We start from the raw sequence: 26,334 nt of genomic DNA, 5'->3' as shown, positions 1-26,334 counted from the left end.
CTTGCAATTCTTTCAGATATTACTCAGTTTCTTCCTGAAAATGATTGCAAACACAAATTCTTTGGTATTATCTTCATTTAATTTGTCTTAAATGAAAAAACACAAAAAGAATTGTCCTAAAGCCAAATTGGATATAATTCCACACCAAACATAAAAAAGAGGGTGGACAAAAGTATTGGCACTGTTTGAAAAATCAAGTGATGCTTCTCTAATTTGTGTAATTAACAGCACCTGTAACTTACCTGTGGCACCTAACAGGTGTTGGCAATAACTAAATCACACTTGCAGCCAGTTGACATGGATTAAAGTTGACTCAACCTCTGTCCTGTGTCCTTGTGTGTACCACATTGAGCATGGAGAAAAGAAAGAAGACCAAAGAACTGCCTGAGGACTTGAGAAACCAAATTGTCAGGAAGCATGAGCAATCTCAAGGCTACAAGTCCATCTCCAAAGACCTGAATGTTCCTGTGTCTACCGTGCGCAGCGTCATCAAGAAGTTTAAAGCCCATGGCACTGTGGCTAACCTCCCTAGATGTGGACGGAAAAGAAAAATTGACAAGAGATTTCAACGCAAGATTGTGCGGATGTTGGATAAAGAACCTCGACTAACATCCAAACAAGCTCAAGCTGCCCTGCAGTCCGAGGGTACAACAGTGTCAACCCGTACTATCCGTCAGTGTCTGAATGAAAAGGGACTGTATGGTAGGAGACCCAGGAAGACCCCACTTCTTACCCCGAGACATAAAAAAGCCAGGCTGGAGTTTGCCAAAACTTACCTGAAAAAGCCTAAAACGTTTTGGAAGAATGTTCTCTGGTCAGATGAGACAAAAGTAGAGCTTTTTGGGCAAAGGCATCAACATAGAGTTTACAGGAGAAAAAAAGAAGCATTCAAAGAAAAGAACACGGTCCCTACAGTCAAACATGGTGGAGGTTCCCTGATGTTTTGGGGTTGCTTTGCTGCCTCTGGCACTGGACTGCTTGACCGTGTGCATGGCATTATGAAGTCTGAAGACTACCAACAAATTTTGCAGCATAATGTAGGGCCCAGTGTGAGAAAGCTGGGTCTCCCTCAGAGGTCATGGGTCTTCCAGCAGGACAATGACCCAAAACACACTTCAAAAAGCACTAGAAAATGGTTTGAGAGAAAGCACTGGAGACTTCTAAGGTGGCCAGCAATGAGTCCAGACCTGAATCCCATAGAATACCTGTGGAGAGATCTAAAAATGGCAGTTTGGAGAAGGCACCCTTCAAATATCAGGGACCTGGAGCAGTTTGCCAAAGAAGAATGGTCTAAAATTCCAGCAGAGCATTGTAAGAAACTCATTGATGGTTACAAGAAGCGGTTGGTCGTAGTTATTTTGGCTAAAGGTTGTGCAACCAAGTATTAGGCTGAGGGTGCCAATACTTTTGTCTGGCCCATTTTTGGAGTTTTGTGTGAAATGATCAATGTTTTGCTTTTTGCTTCATTCTCTTTTGTGTTTTTTCATTTAAGACAAATTAAATGAAGATAATAATACCAAAGAATTTGTGTTTGCAATCATTTTCAGGAAGAAACTGAGTAGTATCTGACAGAATTGCAGGGGTGTCAATAGTTTTGGCCACAACTGTACCCCTTAGTCATGGCACCTGTGCACACCTGGTAAATACGTTTTCATCAATCCCTTCTTTTCTTCATAGGTGATTGCTACCTAAATGAGTGGTCTGAATGGAGTTTTTGCCAACTAACTTGTGTTAATAGACAAGATCTCGGTTTCGGAGGGGTTAAAGTGCGATCGAGAGCTGTAATAATCCAAGAGCTGGAAAACCAACACCTGTGCCCAGAGCAAGCCTACGAGTCCAAGTCATGTCATGGTAAGTGACAACGTCAGGAAAGATATCCAAGTCCACGTTCCTGGGCTAAATCATATATACCCTACATATGCAAAATGATATAATGATCAGCGCTCCAAATCCCCAATATAGCTAAAAATGTAAATTGTGTAAATCCTGCAGCCACCACTAGAGGGAGCTCACCACAAACTTTGATACTATACTACAGAGGCAGACCAGTCAGCTGCAATGGACTCCATGGAGAAGGGGGCTTTAGCTAAGGATGTAGAATGGATTATGAGAGATTTAGCCCCGCTCCATCTCATTCTGGGAATTGCAATCTTAGCCAACATAAAAAGAGAGGAATCAGTCAGGTTGTCATGCTGCCCCTTACACCTAGAGAGATTGTCTTCCATGCTTTATAGATTATGTTTGGGGATACGAACCAGCTGTAAATTATGGCCCCCATGAAGGTTTGCGATGGGGTCTCTCTATTCCATATACATATCTGTGAACAGTGAGCTCCCCCTAGTGGTGGCTGCATACAGTCAGATTTAAATCATTTATCTTTAGCATAGGACGCAGGGTTTTAGAGAAATTAAGAATTTGCCACTGTGCAAGGTATTAAAAAAGAGATGTTTTCATGAGAAAATTACCTATTATTTTAATTTTTTTTTCTTATGTTCTGTACTTAAAAAGCAAAATGAGTAATCTTGCAATTTTTACATTGCTGTTAATGTATGTGTGTATTTTCCGAAACAACAGGAAGTTATAGCCTAAAAGAGCCCCAGTGGCCGGTGTGGGAATTGCAAGATTTCTATTTATATTTTGAATACAGATTGTGAGATGTTAAAAAATAAAAAAAATTGTTATCAAATAACTTTAATAAAAAAAAAACTCTGATTTAAATAATAGGTCATTTTCTGATGATACGTTCCTTCTAATTCTGCGCTCTTCTTATGGTCCAAAGCAATAGGGAAAATATCCATAATGACTTATCACATGCAAAACTAATATATAATGTTACCTCGATGGTTGCAAAACCTGAGGGAAGGAACACGACACAAATCATTTCTCTATTGTTTTAGAGTCCTCCCCCGACCCTGCACTAAGTATAATAAAATGTATTAATTCTGCATAGAGTGCCCCTTTAAAAAAAAAAACCTTGTTAGGCTGGTTTCACATTAAGAATCATAGAATCGTAGAGTTGGAAGGGACCTCCTGGGCCATCTGGTCCAACCCCCTGCTCAAAGCAGGATTCGCTAAATCATCCCAGTCAGATGTCTGTCCAGCCTCTGTTTGAAGACTTCCATTGAAGGAGAACTCACCACTTCTCGTGGCAGCCTGTTCCACTCATTGATCACTCTAACTGTCAAAAAGTTTTTTCTAATATCTAATCTGTGTCTCCTCCCATTCAGTTTCATCCCATTGCTTCTAGTCTTTCCTTGTGCAAATGAGAATAAAGTTGATCCTTCTACAATGTGACAGCCCTTTAGATATTTGTAGACAGCAATTAAGTCTCCTCTCAGTCTTCTCTTTTGCAAACTAAACATTCCCAAATCCTGCAACCTTTCCTCATAAGACAGGGTTTGCAGACCGGTCACCATTCTGGTCTCTCTTTTCTGAACTTGCTCCAGTTTGTTGATGTCTTTTTTAAAATGTGGTGCCCAAAACTGGACACAATATTCCAGATGAGGTCTGACCAAAGAGGAGTAGAGGGAAATAATGACTTCACGTGATCTAGACTGTATGCTTCTGTTAATACATCCTAGAACTGCATTTGCCTTTTTTGCTGCTGCATCACACTGTTGACTCATATTCAGTCTGTGATCTATTAGTATACCCAAGTCTTTTTCACATGTGCTGTCACTTAGCCCTATTCCTCCCATTCTATATATGCTTTTTTCATTTTTATTGCCCAGATGTAGTACTTTGCATTTCTCCCTGTTAAAAACCATTCTGTTAGTTACTGCCCACTTCTCCAGTTTATTTAAATCTTTTTGAATCCTCTCTCTCTCTTCTCTAGTATTAGCTATCCCTCCTAGCTTTGTGTCATCAGCAAATTTAATCAGTTTACCCTCAATTCCTTCATCTAAATCGTTGATAAAGATGTTGAACAATACAGGGCCCAGGACAGAGCCCTGTGGTACCCCACTTGAGACATTCTTCCAACTGGATGTGCAGCCATTTACGACCACTCTTTGGGTCCGATCACTAAGCCAGCTATGAATCCACCTAACAGTTGCCTTGTCCATTCCATACTTAGTCATTTTTTCAATAAGGATTGTATGAGAGACTTTGTCAAATGCTTTGCTGAAGTCAAGATATACTATATCTACAGCATTTCCTTGATCCACCCAATCAGTGATACCGTCATAGAAGGAAATTAAGTTAGTCTGACATGACTTATTAGTTACAAACCCATGCTGACTCTGTTTGATCACTTCATTCTTATCCAGGTATTGACTTACATGTTGTTTAATAATTTGTTCAAAGATCTTTCCTGGTATAGAAGTCAGACTCACCGGCCTATAGTTGCCTGGGTCCACCTTCTTCCCCTTTTTGAAGATAGGAACAACATTTGCTCTTCTCCAGTCTTCTGGCACTTCTCCTGTTCTCCAAGAATTTTCAAAGATTATGGAGAGTGGTTCAGAAATTTCTTCTGCTATCTCCTTCAGTACTCTGGGGTGTAATTCATCTGGACCTGGAGACTTGAATTCATTTAGGTTAGCTAAGTGTTTCCTCACTATCTTTCTGTTTATAGATATCCTGGATTCTTCTATTCCCTTAATAGGACAGTGAATAACAGTTGGTGTTACATTTCCTTTCTGAGAGAAAACAGATGCAAAATAGGAATTTAAAAGTTCAGCCTTCTCAACATCCTGTCTTACCATTTCATCATTTTCATCCTGTAAAAATCCTATAGCATCTTTGACTTTTCTTTTACTTTTGACATATCCCCAAAATCCTTTATTATTGCTTTTGACATCTCTTGCAAGCCTCAATTCATTTTCAGCTTTAGCTAATCTGATTTGTGCCCTGCAGATTCTGCAGACAGCATTATATTCTTCTTTAGATATGCCTCCCTCTTTCCATTTTATAAACATTTTTTTCTTCCTTTTTAGCATGTGCTTAAGTTCTGTGTTCACCCATCCTGGTTTCCTTAAATGCTTCCTATTCTTCCCTCTTTTCGGAATTGTTAACAACTGTGCTTTGAGAATTTCATTTTTCAAGATTTCCCATCCTTCCTGGACATTTTTGTCTTTAAGGATATCCAGCCATTGGATCCCTCCAATTATCTTTCTGAATCCCTTAAAATCTGCCTTTCTGAAATCTAACCTTGACGTCTGAGTCTTCACAGGTCTTCCGCCTCTAGTTATCCAAAATTCTAAAATAGCATGGTCGCTACCTCCTAGGGTTCCAGCCACTTTTACCTCCTCAACCATTTCCTCCCTGTTTATAAGGATTAGATCCAAGGTAGCAGTTCCCCTTGTTTTCTCCCCTACCTTTTGGAAGATAAAGTTGTCAGCAAGAGAGGATAAGAATTTCCTTGACCTATTAGTTTTGCCTGAGAGAGATTCCCAACAAATGTCTGGATAGTTGAAATCTCCCATGACAACTATGTCATATTTTTTGGAGAACTTGGCCATTTGATGCATAAAGAGTTCATCCATATCTTCAGCTTGCACAGGCGGCCTGTAGTAAATGTCTACAATGGTGTCCTTTCCATTGTTCTGTCCTTGTATTCTTACCCAAACAGTTTCCACAGAACTCCCAGTCTCTGAAGCTTCAATCTCTGTGCAGCTATACGCGTTTCTAACATACAATGCAACACCTCCCTAAAGATAGGGTGCGCCGATCGCAGGCGCCGCTGTCCGCTAGTAGGCGGCGCTACAAGCAAGGGGCGGGCACACCGGGCAGAGAGCCGGCTCGGGGGCGGAGCTACCCCCGGCCGTGCGCGCGCTGAAAATGCGCTAATGTGAAACCAGCCTTATATAGTGTATTGGTGCAGGATTATTTATTTTATATATTCCTTTACTAATTTATATTAGCATGTATAATCAAGTATATTTTAAAAAATATATATATACAGATATTTTTTCTATACAATATTCAGTATATATATGAATTAATTCTCTGTTGGTTTTTCTCGTGTTGCAGGTGGACAGTGTTTTGTTTACAATTGGTTATCAAGTTCTTGGAAAGGCTCTTCTCGGACAGTTTGGTGTCAGCGATCAGATGGCTTTAACGTGACAGGTTGTTCTTATATTTCACATTTGATTACTTTGTCACTGCTTTATATTAAAGTAATATTTATTCAAATTATTGACTTTACAATTATTTTTTTTTATAATCATTGTTCAATCCCACCAAAATATACAGTTTTACTATAGACATATATGCGGTTAAAATACATGTAGAGCCCGTCCTCTTCATCCAAAAAAAAATACACACTTTTCATCCGCATATCTGTTTTTTTACATCTACAGAACATGCGTATAACATCTGTTAACGTTGACATTTAAAAAAATTAGCAAGACCAAATACAGTTTGCAATTTATCTGTAAAAATCGGATGCAATATGGATAATCCGTAGGAGGTCTTTTTATTTGCACTCCCATAAACTTGTATGGGAAATACGGAAGAGACCAATTTCTGTTATAACTAGATGTCCATGTAAAAAAACTCTTACCTGATCTATAACAATATTAATAATAATAATAATAATAAATATTAATCAATACTAACCAAATTCAATCACATAGGTCCTTGTGCGGTCCGTCTGCTATCAGAACTTAGCATAAATAGCAAATGCATGTACAGTAGGCTAATCTAGATGATATGTACCTTTACAAATTTTATTTGGGTTCATTGCATATAAAATCTGATATAAAACCTTTTTGCAATTTATTGTTTCTAATTACCATACATTTCTTTAACAGTTTTTATTCCGCAGCTTTCATGATTGCAGTACACTGCAAGCTGCTTAATCCTTTTCAGGCTCAATCCCGGTGCAGTTTCCAGCCTTTAATTCTCTTCTAAACACAAATCAGATTTTATTTTAGTTGATTTTATACATTTAAAAGAAAAAACAACGTAGCTAAAGATTGACCCAAAGAACAAGATGTCCGGATTGACACTAAATAGAATCGAGCAGCTTGCAGTGTTCTGTAACACATGCATTCTGAAGATGAAAGTTGAGAAAAAAATGTGAAATTCAATTACAAAAATATTTAAAACCTCCAAAGTTTAGGAGTAAACTGCATTTAGAAACTCCTCTTGCTCTTCAGCTTTTTAGAGTGTCTTGAGCTCGAGATCACCCCTAATAATACTTATGTACCTTATTAGACAATATGGACAGGGGTATGACTTCGTGAGATGAAGTGTCAGTTTTCCTGATAGCATTATATAATATGGTTACAGGTTATGGATTATATCGCTTTATTATGGTTATTACATTCTCTATCCTCCAGGAGGCTGTTTTGAAGTCTTGAGACCAGAAAGTGAAAGACTGTGCGATCCGCCATGTATCCAGCAGCACTCGTATTGTACGGAGGTAGGTAATGACATGTAAGCAGCTATGATATCGTAGTTCCACAACATTTCCTATGTAATCCATTACTTATCGGGGTAAGGCATGCACTTAATTGTCAGATAAGTATGATCAATGACTTGTCTAATTCCCACTGGTAACATTTTAATTTCTGCAAAATGGCGTAATGGCTTAACTCATAATTTCACTGTTCATTTATAGCTTATCCTATTAGCCTCCTGCTATCAGCTGGACTGCAGCTGCTGTATTATCCTAAATACTTAAGGAAATGTTAACCCTTGGGCAACTCAAAGTGTATACAGTCATGGCCAAAAGTATTGACACCCCTGCAATTCTGTCAGATAATACTCAGTTTCTTCCTGAAAATGATTGCAAACACAAATTCTTTGGTATTATTATCTTCATTTAATTTGTCTTAAATGAAAAATCACAAAAAGAATTGTCCTAAAGCCAAATTGGATATAATTCCACACCAAACATAGCAAAGAGGATGGACAAAAGTATTGGCACTGTTCGAAAAATCATGTGATGCTTCTCTAATTTGTGTAATTAACAGCACCTATAACTTACCTGTGGCACCTAACAGGTGTTGGCAATAACTAAATCACACTTGCAGCCAGTTAACATGGATTAAAGTTGACTCAACCTCTGTCCTGTGTCCTTGTGTGTACCACATTGAGCATGGAGAAAAGAAAGAAGACCAAAGAACTGTCTGAGGACTTGAGAAACCAAATTGTGAGGAAGCATGAGCAATCTCAAGGCTACAAGTCCATCTCCAAAGACCTGAATGTTCCTGTGTCTACCGTGCGCAGTGTCATCAAGAAGTTTAAAGCCCATGGCACTGTGGCTAACCTCCCTAGATGTGGCCGGAAAAGAAAAATTGACAAGAGATTTCAACGCAAGATTGTGCGGATGTTGGATAAAGAACCTCGACTAACATCCAAACAAGTTCAAGCTGCCCTGCAGTCCGAGGGTAGAAGACTACCAACAAATTTTGCAGCATAATGTAGAGCCCAGTGTGAGAAAGCTGGGTCTACCTCAGAGGTCATGGGTCTTCCAGCAGGACAATAACCCAAAACACACTTCAAAAAGCACTGTATGCAAGTATGCAGAGTTTTATGTGCAGATTTTTCCAATAGACATGCATTAGATGCATAAAATCCACAGTAAAAAAAAGCGCAAATTTTTTTTTTGGTGCGTTTCCACAGCGGACAAGCTTCAACAATGCATTTAATCTGTAGCTAAGCATGTCAAGTTTTTTCAAAGTCAAATAACAGGAAGTATCAAAAACAAAGCAGCTTTGTTCAAAACATGACACACCAAAAAGAAACAAAAGCTGCAACATCGAAGCATGATAAAAATACATAAAAAAAAGTGCACACAAAAACGCAATAAAAAAAGTCCGCAGCCTGGTATACTTACTAGGTGCATCAAAAACTCACCAAAAACTCTTGGTCAGAATGCAGGCTCAAAAAAATGCTTGAAAAACTTGTTGGCTTTTTCAGCCTTCAAAAAAGTCTAATATCCTCACTATTTTTCTGCAGCAAGGTTTTAAAACCTAGTCAGGAAAAAATCTCTCAAAGGACTTGCAATTAGGGATGAGCGAGTATACTTTCTAGGATTCAGTACCCAGCGAGTAATAAGGTACTCGCGGTACTCGAATCCTAGTGAGTAAATTTCACTACTCGCCTCACAATAATCGGATCTCCCGCCTGGCATGTGATAGCCAATCACAGTAAAGCTGCCTCCTTCTTTGTTATGGCATTACTGTGATTGGCTGGCCGCGCAGCATCACTGTATCGCTGGAGCCTCTGGAGAACGGTCACATCAGCTGATGCGGCTGCTCTCCACAGGAGAGCGACGTGGGACCATCGTTATTAATGGGATTATGGCGGAAAGGTAAGTATAGGTTGCTTTATTATTTTATATTTATTACAGGTGATCGATGGCTTCGGGGAATTAGGTGTGTGCGGTGAGTATGTACTCTATGTTATGTGTTGTATGTTGTGTATGTACTGTATGTTATATGTTGTATGTTCTGTATATCTTTTTTTAATTTTTTTTACATTCATCACATTAGCCGGATGATGGGAATACTACTTTCCCATCATCAGCTAATACTGTCACTGTAGTGGGCATAGCCAGATGGGACAAGTAGTCCCATCGGACGATGCCCACACAGCCACCGCACAGGCCCCACTGTTGTGAGTTCATTTTTCCCTTCACCATTGAGGTCTGATGAACTCCCTCCTCTGGTGAAGGAAGGTAGTGAGGCTGATTACCAAACACATGGGCAGCTAGATGATGACTGGGTGGCTGGAATTGAGGACTGGATATAAGGCTGCCGACGCCCTTCTTCCTGGCTGGTGATTTTCCTGCTGGATTCTTGGAGACCAGTCTGATTCCTGCATCTCAAAGCTAAGTTTTTCTGCTCTGCTTTGTGCTCTTCAGTTTTGTTTTTGTTTTGCCTTGTTTTTTTGGGAGTTCTGCCATCCCCGGCCGGGGGTGAGCTGAACTCCATTTTTGTCTCTGATCTGTTGATATTTTGCTCTGTATTCAGAATATACCTGAGTGCTGATATAGTCTTTTGAAGCCTAGCGACTTCAGGGCCTGTTTTTCCTATCAGTCGGTTGGCTCATTTTGAAAGGGTTTTTGCGGATGGCAGACAGCAGCTTTCCTATCCTGTCCTATGTAGTTAGCTTGGGCCCCATCATTTGCTCAACCTATCTTTCTATCTGTGTTAGTGTTTTCATCTTGCTTCACCGTCATTATATGTTGGGGGCTGCCTATTGCTTTGGGGTCTGCTCTGGGGCAGTTTAGTTTTTCCCCTTTCTGTCTTTAGGCTATATAGTTCTCCGGCTGTGATCGAGGGGTCTAGGGCACCGTAGGAACCCCCCACGGCTACTGCTAGTTGTTGTGGATAGGTTCAGGGGTCTGCAATCCGATAGCTGCCAACCTCTCTGGTTTTTCTGGACTTAGCTGTATTTTGTTTTTTCCTCCTTCAGTGATTCATCATAACAGAATCACCAGCCATACCGCAAATCCTAGGGTACTCAATAGCAGGAGAGAATTGTAAAAAATAAGGAAAAAAAAAAAAAAGTGTCAGAAATTTTTTTTTTTTTGTGTGTGCATATTTTTTCCTCTATATCTCTGAGGCCGTAGGAGGAATTTTTCTCTCAATGGAGATGAAGCAATTGTCTGAATTTCCGCCTATCTTGCTCATTCACATGCTGCTGAACCAAAGATTCCTACTCCTGATGTATTTTTGGGGGATCGGTCTAAATTCTTGAATTTCAAGAATAATTGTAAATTATGTTTTGCCTTGAAGCCTAACTCGTCGGGGAACTCCGTGCAGCAGGTTAAAATTGTCATCTCTTTGCTGCGCGGCGATCCCCAGGATTGGGCGTTTTCTTTGAAACCTGATGATCCTATTCTGAATAATGTGAATGCATTTTTTCAAGCCTTGGGGTTGTTGTATGATGAACCTAATGCTATTGATCAGGCTGAAAAGACCCTGTTGGCATTAAGCCAGGGTCGGGATTCGGCAGAGTTGTACTGTCAAAAATTCCAAAAGTGGGCGGTCCTTACTACCTGGAATGATAGTGCCTTGGCAGCCCTCTTTCGGAAGGGTTTGTCAGAAACTGTAAAAGATACTATGGTGGGATTTCCTGTTCCCTCTGGTCTTGACGATTCTATGTCATTAGCCATTCAGGTTGATCGGCGTTTGCGTGAACGCAAGACCGCACGAGAGGTGTTGCCACCTGTTGAACAAATGTCTGAACCTATGCAATGTGATAGTTTTGTCTAGGGCGCAACGTCAGGAGTTCAGAAGGCGTAATAAGCTGTGTTTTTTTTGTGGAGATGCCTCGCATATTATTTCTGTCTGCCCTAAACGAGAGAAACGTTGTGCGCACACGTTTTCTGTGGGTGGTGTTCTACCCAAGTTTCTTCTGGCAATTACTCTGATCTGCTCCCTGTCCACATTTTCCGCCAAGGCTTTTGTGGATTCAGGAGCAGCTCTTAACCTGATGGACTTGGATTTTGCTAAACGTTGTGGATTTCCTATGACACCTCTGCGGACGTCTATCCCTTTGAGGGGTATTGATGCTACTCCTTTGGCAAAGAATAAACCTCAGTTTTGGACCCAGGTGGTAATGCGGGTCACCCCAGAACATCAAGAAAATTGCAGATTTTTGGTGTTGCATAATTTGCATGATACCATTGTTCTGGGGTTTCCCTGGTTGCAAATTCATAATCCAGTTCTGGATTGGAAATCTTTGTCTGTGGTGAGTTGGGGTTGTCGGTGTGCCCTTAGTGATGTTCCCTTTTTCTCCACCTCTCCCCAGTCGCATGATGTTCCTGACTATTTGGCTGACTTTTATGATGTATTTAGTGAGAATGAGTCTGCGTCTTTGCCTCCGCATAGGAGTTATGACTGTGCAATTGAGCTGAACCCGGGGTGTAAATTCCCCAAGGGTCGACTTTTCAATTTATCTGTACCCGAGCACAAGGCTATGCGATCCTATATTAAGGAGGCATTGGAGAAGGGTCATATTAGACCATCCTCTTCACCCTTAGGTGCTGGGCTTTTTTTCGTGGCTAAAAAGGATGGTTCATTAAGGCCTTGTATTGACTATCGTGCCCTCAACAAAATTACTGTTAAATATCAGTATCCGTTACCCCTGATTTCTGATCTATTCTCCAGAGTTAAAGGTGCTTGCTGGTTTACCAAGCTTGACCTCAGGGGGCGTATAATCTTATTCGCATTAAGCATGAGGATGAATGGAAGACGGCGTTTAATACTCCGGAGGGACATTTTGAGTACCTGGTGATGCCTTTTGGGCTCACTAATGCCCCTTCTGTCTTCCAGTGCTTCATGAACGATATATTCCGAGACTTTGTGGATAAATTTTTGATTATCTATCTGGATGATATTTTGATCTTCTCCAAGAATTGGGACTCTCATGTGGAACATGTTCGGACTGTGTTCCGGATTTTGAGGGAGAATTCCCTGTATGTCAAGGGATCGAAATGCCTTTTTGGGGTACAGAGGATTTCATTTTTGGGATTTATTTTGTCTCCGTCAACTATTGAAATGGACCTGGCCAAGGTACAGGCCATTTATGATTGGGTTCAGCCCACTTCTTTGAAGGCCCTCCAGAAGTTTTTGGGTTTTGCTAATTTTTATCGGAAATTTATAGCTAATTTTTCTGGTATTGCCAAGCCATTGATGGATTTGACTAGGAAGGGTGCGGATGTGCTGAATTGGTCTCCAGAGGCTGTTTCTTCCTTTCAGGAGCTGAAGCGAAGATTCACTTCTGCTCCGGTTTTGCGGCAACCTGATGTCTCACTCCCGTTTCAGTTGGAGGTGGACGCTTCTGAGATTGGTGCAGGAGCGGTGTTGTCCCAAAAAGATCCTGTGACATCTAAAATGAATCCTTGTGCTTTCTTTTCCCGAAAGTTCTCCCCATCCGAACGTAACTATGATGTGGGGAATCGGGAACTGTTGGCCATGAAATGGGCATTTGAGGAGTGGAGACATTGGTTGGAGCGAGCCAAACACCAAGTTGTGGTCCTTACTGACCACAAGAATTTGATTTACCTGGAGTCGGCCAAGCGCTTGAATCCTAGACAGGCTAGGTGGGCCTTGTTTTTCACACATTTTGATTTTGTGGTCTCTTTTCTTCCGGGCACTAAGAATGTCAAGGCAGACGCCCTCTCTAGGAGTTTCCTTGCTGATTCTCCTGTTGTGACTAAGCCTTCTACCATCTTAGGCGAGGGGGTAGTTCTTTCTGCCATCTCGCCCGATTTGAGACGTGCTCTGGAAGAGTTTCAGGAGGACAAACCTGAGCGTTGTCCCAGTGGAAAGTTGTATGTTCCTGACCAGTGGAGGAAGAGAGTGATGTCTGAAGTTCATTGCTCTGCATTGGCTGGTCATCCAGGTATTTTTGGTACTAGAGATCAGGTGAAAGTACTTTCATCAGACCTGAATCCTATAGAACACCTGTGGAGAGATCTAAAAATGGCAGTTTGGAGAAGGCACCCTTCTAATATCAGGGACCTGGAGCAGTTTGCCAAAGAAGAATGGTCTAAAATTCCAGCAGAGCATTGTAAGAAACTCATTGATGGTTACCGGAAGCGGTTGGTCGCAGTTATTTTGGCTAAAGGTTGTGCAATCAAGTATTAGGCTGAGGGTGCCAATACTTTTGTCCGGCCCATTTTTGGAGTTTTGTGTGAAATGATCAATTTTTTGCTTCATTCTCTTTTGTGTTTTTTCATTTAAGACAAATTAAATGAAGATAATAATACCAAAGAATTTGTGTTTGCAATCATTTTCAGGAAGAAACGGAATATTATCTGACAGAATTGCAGGGGTGTCAATACTTTTGGCCATGACTGTAGTTGGCCTGGAATCACCGGCAGGCAAATCTGGGCTCATTGAAAATGAATGGAACGGCAGTCGAGCATCCAACCTTCCTCTGAATTTTGTAACAGGAATGAAAAATCCTCGTTCTGACAACCGATACGGTTCCCAGTCATTGGACTCACACTGATTAATAAGTTATTGATAGATGATAAAGACTTTAAATAGTTATTCCCATCTCAGACATTCATGGCATATGCAGTCCTAGTCTTTCTTGATGACGCAGACCCTCTCTTAACCACTGTGTATGGAGAGGTGATGGCGCGCTTGCAGCTCTTTCCATTCATTTTATGGGACATTAAAAAATAGGTGAACACCAAAAAAAGGAAATGCATTTTTAAAAAAAAGTTTATAATTTCCCAAACTTTATGAATTTTAGCGAATCCCTCCAAAACTTGGTAATTTGACTTCCACAAGCAAAATGGCAGTTGTACAGCCGTAATTTTGCTGGATTCACATGAGCCTGGAAATGGTGATAAATAACAAAAAAAATACTCCTTTTTGACCCTGATCTGTCCATGCCGCCGACAACCCTTTACTTGCTCCGAAAAGGTGTCAGCTCCAGTCCTCTCTTCACCAGCGTTTTTGGCACCAATTAAGCCTACGTACGTCTTGTTGAAAATGTTGGAGAGGTGCAATAATGCAAGAAAGCTGTAGATAACTGCAGAAGAGAGGCGTAGTATGTGTGGGGGGTTATGTGGATGATGGAAAATGATGAGGTGGTTTGTTGTGCAACAGGGGCGGCACAACACCAATGTTATCGCCAACTGAGGGAATTGTTCAACTTGGCCTCCAGTCTGAACGAATTGCAATTGAAGAAACTGGACTATTTTTCTATCAGTGATCCCTGATGCAGAAAAGCTCAGATTCCAAAATGTTCAGAAGGAATCACCAATACCTGATGAACCTGATGAAGGCTTGTTTTATAGAGCCGAAATGCGCTGTATGTGCAATACGCTGATTGCGTCTGAACATTTTGGAAACTGAGGTTGTCTATATGTATGACATCATGATGTGCGCCGTCCCCTGTGGACATATAGGGTGTCATAATCATCACGACAAGATCTACTAAACAACAGAGACGCTGTCAAAGAGTGAAGAGAAGACCAGAACCAAAGTGGAAGCCGATGATATTTTATTGTTTATAGCCCATTCTTGACCCCTCCTTTGATTACACTTTGGGATCTGGTGACCTCAGAGCTTAATAATTATTTTAGTCTTTTTGAAAATCGCATTTCTTGGCTGAATTCAATGCATATGGACCCTTCTTGGCTCGATTGGTGGAAGTTGTGTACGTGTTTGAATGGTGACCTATATCCTAATAAGCGAGAGATGGGTCTCGTCATCCTCCATGAGGCTTGGCACACAATCCTGATTTTACTTTTTCTGCTCGTTTTAAGTCTGGATCCTGCGGTTGTGAAGACGGCTACACAGAAGTCACCTCCTCCGATGGGAGGCTGGATCAGTGCACTCTGATTCCTGTAGTGATTTTACCGACAAGCATAGACAAGAAAGGAGATGTAAAAACGAGCCGAGCCATTAACCCAACACAACCGTCAAGCAGTCAGTCCGGCTATGGGGGAAGGACATGGTTTTTGCAGCCATTTGGGTCAGGTAAGTAAAAGTTTCAACAGAATAATGATAGGGAAATTAGATTGTGATCCCCAATGGTGACAGTGCCGATAATGTCTGTAATGTGCTGTGGAATTAATGGCGCTATATAAGTTAGTAAAATAAGTAATATAAAGGTTTCATCCAGTTTGAATTCTTACCTATGCACTGAATAGGTGATAATTAGAGATGAACAAAAAGATTCATCAAGTTAAGGCCTTGTGTGGCAGCCAGACCAGTACAGTCTTAAGTTATGTGCCAGTATCCTGGGTGCCTATGTCCCTTTTTAGGGATCATGCAACATCACAAAATGGAGGCCTAGTAATTGGCATAGACACACAGGATGCTGGGTAGAGAATTGCTGACGTAGATGTGAACTCTGTCCTGGTCTGACTGCCACCTAGGACCAAACTGGAAGCCAGACAAGGGGAATTTGAATCTTTTTATTCATTTCTACTAGTAATTGTTTCATCAGCTTGGGTCCCACCACTGGGACCGCATTGCTGCACTGGGTTCACAAGGAACCCACCCATGCCAACATCTTCATTGATGGACCCAGGGAACACACCCTTAACATCATCTCCACTGACAGGCTAAAAGAACCTGCCCTCAAAATCATTTCACTGGTGGACTCAAGGTGCTCACCTTCAAAATCATCTTCACTGGTATGCCCAATGAACCCACCCTCAAAATTATGTTATTAGAGACCAAAGAGCACACTCTTAAATTCATCTCCACTAGTGTGCCCAAGGAATCAATTGCCAAAATCATCTCTACTGGTGGGCCCAAGAAACCATGACAAAGTGGGATTGTATCCCTTGAAACGCGTTGGTAGTTGATCTCTTCGCGCACCCATCCACTTAGCTTTGTGACATTACACTTAGCTCCGCACCCTACCAACCATGCCACAGCCTCGGCGTTGCTTCCGGCCGGAGCACGCGAGGTGTCGGTGTCTCTCTCCCTGCTCAGCAGGCATTACCCAGTAGCACCGTTCTTTATTGGAATATACTGCAATCATCGGCACTCTTCGGCACCCTGCACTTTACATGCAGTACCAGCTGACAGCCGATCATCTCATCCTCACATCTACAACCTAATTGGACCCACAGCACACTGTACCACCAACGATAGTACAAGAAAGTACACTACAAATTCGGCTGGTCACACTTGTGTGTTCATCCAATGTAAATGTATGTTGCCCTCCTTAGCTTCACTACAGCGCGGTGACCATTTTATACAGACATACATATATTACACACGGACACACATTATGCACAGACACACATACTGTACATTACAAACACACAGTACAAAGACACATATACATTACACACAGACATACTGTACATCACACACATATACATTACAAACACACAGTACAGACATATTACACAGACACACTGTACATCACAAACACACAGTACAGACATATATTACACACATACATTACACACACACATACTGTACATCACACACATACATTCCAAACACACAGTACAGACATATTACACACGCACACTATACATCACACACATATACATTACAAACACACAGTACAGACATATTACACACGCACACTATACATCACACACATATACATTACAAACACACAGTACAGACATATTACACACGCACACTATACATCACACACATACATTACAAACACACAGTACAGACATATTACACACGCACACTATACATCACACACATATACATTACAAACACACAGTACAGACATATTACACACGCACACTGTACATCACACACATATACATTACAAACACACAGTACAGACATATTACACACACATACTGTACATCACACACATATACATTACAAACACACAGTACAGACATATTACACACGCACACTGTACATCACACACATATACATTACAAACACACAGTACAGACATATATTACACACATACATTACATCAAGAAACAATCACTGACCTCAGGGAGACCAGTCAAAGAAAACACTGCGGCAGCCGGCAAAGGCGCTCAACCAGTGAAATCCTAGGTGCAATGCTCCCTGGGAAATACAAATATGCAAATAAAGTCCGTGGAGCCTCATTTAAGAGTCTCAAACACGGGACTAGCCAGATCTTCCTCCAGGGAAGAACCCAGCCAAGGTCTGCTGGGCATTGCTCCCACCTAGCCAGAATCCTACTCCACACTGATGAGGGGCAACGCCCCGAAACAGCTGTCTGTGGATGGATACCTGGCCTTGGTATTTCCCTTGTCATATCTGTAAACACTTAAGAGCTGGATATTGACTTAAAGGGTCACTTAATATGGTGGTAATGGTGGTTTCTGAAAGGAGCCACTCCTTGGCTGGGTCCTTCCCTGGAGGAAGATCTGGCTAGTCCCCGTGTTTGAGACTCTTAAATGAGGCTCCACGGACTTTATTTGCATATTTTTATTTCCTAGGTAGCATTGCACCTAGGATTTCACTGATTGAGCGCCTTTGCTGGCTGCCACGGTGTTTTCTTTGACTGGTCTCCCTGAGGTCAGTGATTGTTTCGTGATGTTGTTCTGCTGGACATTGCTCCCACCTAGCCAGAATCCTACTCCATGCTGATGAGGGGCAACACCCCGAAACAGCTGTCTGTGGATGGATACCAGGCCTTGGTATTTCCCTTGTCTTATCTGTAAACTCGTAAAGAGGTGGATATTGACTTAAAGGGCCACTTAATATGGTGGTTTCCGAAAGGAGCCACCCCTTGGCCGAGTCCTTCCCTGGAGGAAGATCTGGCTAGTCCCGTGTTTGAGACTCTTAAATGAGGCTCCACGGATTTGCATATTTACACATACATTACACACGCACACTGTACATCACACACATATACATTACAAACACACAGTACAGACACATATACATTACACACAGACACACATACTGTACAACACACAGTACAAAGACACATATATTACACAAAGACACACATACTGTACATCACACACATATATTACATATAGAGACAAATCATCTTCTGTGATTCTCCTTCTCCCAAAAAAAGTCTTTGATAATTTGTGCTAACACTTTAATACAACTAATCAGATATTTGCATTATAAATGCCATAACAATTTAATACTAACCTAAACTAACATTCCCTTTTCCAGATGGGAAGCTGAAGACCTGGGTGTATGGGGTCGCTGCAGGCGCCTTTGTTTTTCTCTTGTTTGTGGTTTCTATGATCTATCTGGCTTGGTGAGTTCACCTGCTATTGCCTAAAATGATGTTACACAAGTTGTTTCTCATGAGATTGTGTGAAGCAAAGTCAGGGAGTCTGCGTATATCATTAATGCTTCATGCACAGTCGTGTCCACAGAGGCGAGCACGCTTGTCAGTTACATTTGTGTCTATGTGTATTTGCATATATATATATATATATATATATATATATACACATACACTCACTGGCCACTTTATTAGGTACACCATGCTAGTAAGGGGTTGGACCCCCTTTTGCCTTCAGAACTGCCTCAATTCTTCGTGGCAGAGATTCAACAAGGTGCTGGAAGCATTCCTCAGAGATTTTGGACCATATTGACATGATGGCATCACACAGTTGGCGCAGATTTGTCGGCTGCACATCCCTGATGCGAATCTCCCGTTCCACCACATCCCAAAGATGCTCTATTGGATTGAGATCTGGTGACTGAGGAGGCCATTTGAGTACAGTAAACTCATTGTCATGTTCAAGAAACCAATCTGAGATGATTCGAGCTTTATGACATGGCGCATTATCCTGCTGAAAGTAGCCATCAGATGTTGGGTACATTGTGGTCATAAAGGGATGGACATGGTCAGCAACAATACTCAGGTAGGCTGTGGCGTTGCAACGATGCTCAATTGGTACCAAGGGGCCCAAAGAGTGCCCAGAAAAAATTCCCCACACCATGACACCACCACCACCAGCCTGAACCGTTGATACAAGGCAGGATGGATCCATGCTTTCATGTTGTTTACGCCAAATTCTGACCCTACCATCCCAATGTCGCAGCAGAAATCGAGACTCATCAGACCAGGCAACGTTTTTCCAATCTTCTACTGTCCAATTTCGATGAGCTTGTGCAAATTGTAGCCTCAGTTTCCTGTTCTTAGCTGAGAGGAGTGGTACCCAGTGTGGTCTTCTGCTGCTGTAGCCCATCTGCCTCAAAGTTCGACGCACTGTGCGTTCAGAGATGCTCTTCTGCCTACCTTGGTTGTAACGGGTGGCAATTTGAGTCACTGTTGCCTTTCTATCAGCTCGAACCAGTCTGCCCATTCTCCTCTGACCTCTGGCATCAACATGGCATTTCCGGCCACAGAACTGCCGCTCACTGGATTTTTTTTCTTTTTCGGAACATTCTCTGTAAACCCTAGAGATGGTTGTGCGTGAAAATCCCAGTAGATCAGCAGTTTCTGAAATTCTCAGACCAGCCCTTCTGGCACCAACAATCATGCCACGTTCAAAGGCACTCAAATCACCTTTCTTCCCCATACTGATGCTCGGTTTGAACTGCAGGTGATTGTCTTGACCATGTCTACATGCCTAAATGCACTGAGTTGCCGCCATGTGATTGGCTGATTAGAAATTAAGTCTTAACACACAGTTGGACAGGTGTACCTAATAAAGTGGCCAGTGAGTGTATATATATATATAGAATTTAAAGTTTCATCTTTATATTGTTACCAATGTGATGATTATGTTCAAAAAGTAAAGTGAAGAAAGAATCCCATTACCTACTCCTGTCTATATACAGTAATGATAATTCTATTACAGCTTAATATGTTGTTGTTATTATTATTATATATTGCGCTGAATCATTTAGTAATTAAACGACATTTAACCCCTTCCGGCCACGGCAAGCTTTATTTACATTTTATTTCATCCCACCGTCACCCCCTTTTTTTCAAGTGCCATAACCTTTTTTATTTCTCCATTGAAATAGAGGGGGCTTCTTTTTTAGTGAGACGAGACGCCACAAATTTCCAAAATCAGCACAATCACTGCCATACAAATCTTGTTAGTTTATTATTATTATTTTTATTTTAATGCTTTAAACGTATTCTGAATTTTGTAAAAAAGAAAAAAAAAATTACGGTTTCCGAGTTCTGATAATTTTTTTTTTTTTTAACAAATGAAAGCTAGTGTTTTTGAATGCCAATGTTTTAATTATACCATTTCAGGGCACATATAATGTTTTGGTTCATTTTAATTGAAATTTTAGAAGAGATGCAGTGAACAAAAAATGTTTTCTTGTTTTTTGTATTTTTTTTTGCAGTTAGTGTTTACATTATGGGTTAAGTAATTTTGTATTTTGTCAGATATAGACTTGTTTGGACAGGGCTTTTCCAATTTTTTTTTAATTCAATTTTTTATTAACTTTCAAATGTTTGTTTTCTTTAATATTTAGAAATAACTAACTTTTTTTCTTCACTTTATATTTTGTATTACCCCTAAGGACTTTTTACTGCATTTAGTACAAATTACGGTTTCCTGTGAAGCCCAATTTGTGGCTAAGGATCACTCCACTTAAATGTTGCTGTCAGAAATTGAGAGTGGCATTCAAGGGGTTAAACAGCAGTGGTCGGAGGAACAGCTTGCGCCTGAGTCTGCTTCATGAAGCATTTGCATGACGTAATAGTACGTTGTGGATCGAGAAGGGGTTAAATACAATTTTACCACTTTAGATCTTATTTTCTATAAACATGTTTTTCTTCACCCTTTATCTGCAGTATGAAAACATTTTTATCATTGTTTTTCTCTGTTTTTATGGCATTCAGTAAAGCACTAAAGACTGAAAATACAAATACGTTTAGGCCATGCTAAAATAAATTCACACCAATTTTTGCCTGTCATATAAAACAAAAACAACTAAAAATGCCTTTAAATAATAGTAATTTGGAGAGTTTCTTGAAAACACTAGTAAATGATTAAAAACAGATCTATCACTAGAATTCACAATACAAACTGCCTTTATTATTAAATAGACTCTTTTAGACCTGATGAGGCCGGTGTACTTATTTCGAAAGCCTGTTTAATCCAGATATTGAAGGGAGTTTGAGTCCAGCTAAAGAGTGAAAGGGTTCGTAAGTCTAAGTGTATTCAGTACTCCATCCACCCTGACAACAATTCAATCTCCGTCCACCCAGACGGCTGCAGCTTGTACTGAGCTCTCAGAAGCTACAGGGAGGAGGGACACTGAGGATTTGTCAGTCTGGATAGATGGGCACATATTCAGAAGCGGGAAGGAGACACACTGAGGAGCTGTCAATCAGATTTAGTGAGTAAAGATTCAGCAGGGAGTAAGGACACTGAGGATCTGTCAATCATAGTATCATAGAATTGTAGAGTTGAAAGGGACCTCCTGGGCCATCTGGTCCAACCCCCTGCTCAAAGCAGGATTCACTAAATCATCCCAGACAGATGTCTGTACAGCCTCTGTTTGAGGACTTCTATTGAAAGAGAGCTCACCACCTCTCGTGGCGGCTTGTTCCACTCATTGATCACTCTAACTGTCAAAACGTTTTTTCTAACATCTAATCTGTGTCTCCTCCCATTCAGTTTCATCCCATTACTTCTAGTCTTTCCTTGTGCAAATGAGAATAAGGACGATCCTTCTGCAATGTGACAGCCCTTGAGATATTTGTAGACAGCTATTAAGTCTCCTCTCAGTCTTCTCTTTCGCAAGCTAAACATTCCCAAATCCTGCAACCTTTCCTCATAAGACAGGGTTTGCAGACCGGTCACCATTCTGGTCGCTCTTTTCTGAACTTGCTCCAGTTTGTTGATGTCTTTTTTAAAATGTGGTGCCCAAAACTGGACACAATATTCCAGATGAGGTCTGACCAAAGAGGAGTAGAGGGAAATAATGACTTCACGTGATCTAGACTGTATGCTTCTGTTAATACATCCTAGAATTGCATTTGCCTTTTTTGCTGCTGCATCACACTGTTGACTCATATTCAGTCTGTGATCTATTAGTATACCCAAGTCTTTTTCACATGTGCTGTTGCTTAGCCCTATTCCTCCCATTCTATATATGCTTTTTTCATTTTTATTGCCCAGATGTAGTACTTTGCATTTCTCCCTGTTAAAAACCATTCTGTTAGTTACTGCCCACTTCTCCAGTTTATTTAAATCTTTTTGAATCCTCTCTCTCTCTCTTCTCAAGTATTAGCTATCCCTCCTAGCTTTGTGTCATCAGCAAATTTAATCAGTTTACCCTCAATTCCTTCATCTAAATCGTTGATAAAGATGTTGAACAATACAGGGCCCAGGACAGAGCCCTGTGGTACCCCACTTGAGACATTCTTCCAACTGGATGTGCAGCCATTTACGACCACTCTTTGGGTCAGATCACTAAGCCAGTTATGAATCCACCTAACAGTTGCCTTGTCCATTCCATACTTAGTCATTTTTTCAATAAGGATTGCATGAGAGACTTTGTCAAATGCTTTGCTGAAGTCAAGATATACTATATCTACAGCATTTCCTTGATCCACCCAATCAGTGATACCGTCACAGAAGGAAATTAAGTTAGTCTGACATGACTTATTAGTTACAAACCCATGCTGACTCTGTTTAATCACCTCATTCTTATCCAGGTATTGACATACATTTTCATCCTGTAAAAATCCTATAGCATCTTTGACTTTTCTTTTACTTTTGACATATCCCCAAAATCCTTTATTATTGCTTTTGACATCTCTTGCAAGCCTCAAATCATTTTCAGCTTTAGCTAATCTGATTTGTGCCCTGCAGGTTCTGCAGACAGCATTATATTCTTCTTTAGATATGCCTCCCTCTTTCCATTTTATAAACATTTTTTTCTTCCTTTTTAGCATGTGCTTAAGTTCTGTGTTCATCCATCCTGGTTTCCTTAAATTCTTCCTATTCTTCCCTCTTTTTGGAATTGTTAACAACTGTGCTTTGAGAATTTCATTTTTCAAGATTTCCCATCCTTCCTGGACATTTTTGTCTTTAAGGATATCCAGCCATTGGATCCCCCCAATTCTCTTTCTGAATCCCTTAAAATCTGCCTTTCTGAAATCTAACCTTGACGTCTGAGTCTTCACAGGTCTTCCTCCTCTAGTTATCCAAAATTCTAAAATAGCATGGTCGCTACCTCCTAGGGTCCCAGCCACTTTTACCTCCTCAACCATTTCCTCCCTGTTTATAAGGATTAGATCCAAGGTAGCAGTTCCCCTTGTTTTCTCCCTTACCTTTTGGAAGATAAAGTTGTCAGCAAGAGAGGATAAGAATTTCCTTGACCTGTTAGTTTTGCCTGAGAGAGATTCCCAACAAATGTCAAGTGTTTTTCACATGTGCTGTTGCTTAGCCCTATTCCTCCCATTCTGTATATGCAAATTTAATCAGTTTACTCTCAATTCCTTAATCTAAATCGTTGATAAAGATGTTGAACAATACAGGGCCCAGGACAGAGCCCTGTGGTACCCCACTTGAGATATTCTTCCAATTGGATGTGCTGCCATTTACGACCACTCTTTGGGTCCGATCACTAAGCCAGTTATGAATCCACCTAACAGTTGCCTTGTCCATTCCATACTTAGTCATTTTTTTCAAAAAGGATGGTGTGAGATACTTTGTCAAATACCTTGCTGAAGTCAAGATATGCTATATCTACAGCATTTCCCTGATCCACTCAATCAGTGATTCTGTCATAGAAGGAAATTAAGTTAGTCTGACATGACTTATTAGTTACAAACCCATGCCGACTCTGTTTAATCACTTCATTCTTATCTAGGTACTTACATACATGTTGTTTAATAATTTGTTCAAATATCTTTCCTGGTATAGAAGTCAGACTCACCGGCCTATAGTTGCCTGGGTCCACCTTCTTCCCCTTTTTGAAGATAGGAACAACATTTGCTCTTCTCCAGTCTTCTGGGACTTCTCCTGTTCTCCAAGAATTTTCAAAGATTATGGAGAGGGGTTCAAAAATTTCTTCTGCTATCTCCTTCAGTACTCTGGGGTGTAATTCATCTGGACCTGGAGACTTGAATTCATTTAGGTTAGCTAAGTGTTTCCTGACTAGCTTTCTGTTTATAGATATCCTGGATTCTTCTATTCCCTTAATAGGACAGTGAAGAACAGTTGATGTTACATTTCCTTTCTGAGAGAAAACAGATGCAAAATAGGAATTTAAAAGTTCGGCTGGTGCAGAAATTGTCTTTCCTCCAAACTAAGAGAATGCCCCCTTGTTCTTGTCACAGTCCTTGGTACAAACAGTTTATTGGAGAGATCTCTGTATTACCCTCTGATATACTTGTACATATATATTAAGTCTCCCCTAAGTCTTCTCTTTTCTAGAGTAAATAGACCTAATTTTGATAACCTTTCTGGGTATTGTAGTGAACCAACTCCATTTATCATTTTAGTAGCCCGCCTTTGAACCCTTTCAAGTTCAGTAATGTCTTTCTTGAGCACCGGCGTCCAAAATTGCACACAATACTCCAAATGTGGTCTGACGAGTGATTTGTACAGAGGGAGAATTATGTTTTCATCTCGTGTCCCCAGACCTCTTCTAATGCATCCCATGACCCTATTTGCTGTGGTGGCAGCTGCCTGACACTGGGCACTCCAATTTATCTTCTTATTGACTAAGATGCCTAAGTCTTTTTCCATGTCTGATTTCCCCAGCAGTTTCCCATTTAGGAAGTAATTGTTGCATCTGTTTCTCCTTCCCATGGGCATAACCTTACACTTATCTGTGTTAAACCTCATTTGCCATTTTTCTGCCCAATTCTCCAATTTACTCAAATCTGTCTGTAGTTGCAAACTGTCCTCCTTTGTGTTAACTACCTTACATAGTTTTGTATCATCTGCAAATACTGATATTTTGCTGTGTAAGCCATCCACTAGATCATTAATAAATAAATTAAATAGTAGGGGGCCCAATACAGAACCCTGTGGTACCCCATTAGTAACCCTGGCCCAATCTGAGTATGCACCATTAATAACCACTCTTTGTTTTCTATCACTAAGCCAGCTACCTACCCATCTACACACATTTTCCCCTAACCCAAGCTTTCTCATCTTTCTTACCAATCTTTTATGTGGGACAGTGTCAAATGCTTTAGAGAAGTCGAGATAAATGACATCCAATTTGGATTCTCCTTGGTCCACTTGAGAGCTTACATCCTCATAGAAGCTGATCAGGTTAGTTTGACAGGAGCGATCCTTCATAAATCCATGTTGATATGGAGTTAAACATTTATTAACTTTGAGATATTCCATAATGGTATCCCTTAGAAACCCCTCAAAAATTTTACCCACAACAGATGTTAAGCTTACCGGCCTATAGTTTCCAGGTTCCCTTTTACACCCCTTTTTGAATATTGGTACCACATTTGCTTGCCGCCAATCAAAAGGAACAGACCCTGTTTCTATAGAGTCTTTAAATATAAGGAATAGAGGCCTGTCTGTCACATTACTTAACTCCCTTAATACCCGAGGGTGAATGCCATCAGGGCCTGGTGATTTGTCAATTTTAATCTTACTAAGGCGGTTCTGCACTTCTTCCTGGGTTAGTCAGGTAATACTTAATGGGGAGTTTACATTATCACTCTGCATTTCCCCTGGCAAATCCTTTTCCTGTGTGAACACTGTTGAGAAAAAAGTATTTAAAACATTTGCTTTTCCCACATCGCTCTCTATGATTTCACCCTCATTGTTCTTTAAAGGGCCGACACCATCAATTTTAATCATTTTACTGTTTATATAATTAAAGAATAGTTTGGGGTTTGTTTTACTTTCCTTAGCAATGAGTCTCTCAGTTTCCACTTTTGCTAAATGTATTTGTTTTTTTACACATTTTATTTTTTTCTCTATAACTTTTTAATGCTTCTTCATTGCCTTCTTGTTGTAGCTTCCTAAATCCCTTGTTCTTGTTATTTATTGCCCTTTTTACATCCTTATTT

General features: G+C 40.6%; 1 protein-coding gene across 1 annotated transcript in view; it reads left to right on the top strand.

The window, feature by feature from the left end:
- The window catches only part of THSD7A (thrombospondin type 1 domain containing 7A), a 730,410-nt gene that overhangs the window by 698,111 nt on the left and 5,965 nt on the right, over nucleotides 1-26,334 (top strand). Inside the window, exons 27-31 of the mRNA XM_073582113.1 lie at nucleotides 1,678-1,851; nucleotides 5,971-6,066; nucleotides 7,284-7,366; nucleotides 15,188-15,401; nucleotides 18,525-18,612. Coding sequence (XP_073438214.1) covers nucleotides 1,678-1,851; nucleotides 5,971-6,066; nucleotides 7,284-7,366; nucleotides 15,188-15,401; nucleotides 18,525-18,612 — 655 coding nt within the window. The remainder of the gene's footprint in view (nucleotides 1-1,677; nucleotides 1,852-5,970; nucleotides 6,067-7,283; nucleotides 7,367-15,187; nucleotides 15,402-18,524; nucleotides 18,613-26,334) is intronic.

The sequence above is a fragment of the Dendrobates tinctorius genome, unplaced genomic scaffold (assembly GCF_039654945.1).
Source record: "Dendrobates tinctorius isolate UK_male_01 unplaced genomic scaffold, ASM3965494v1 ptg000070l, whole genome shotgun sequence".
Classification (NCBI taxonomy): Eukaryota; Metazoa; Chordata; class Amphibia; order Anura; family Dendrobatidae; genus Dendrobates; species Dendrobates tinctorius.
The sequence above is the reverse complement of the archived record's forward strand: the minus strand, read 5'-3'. Positions and strand labels throughout refer to the sequence as shown.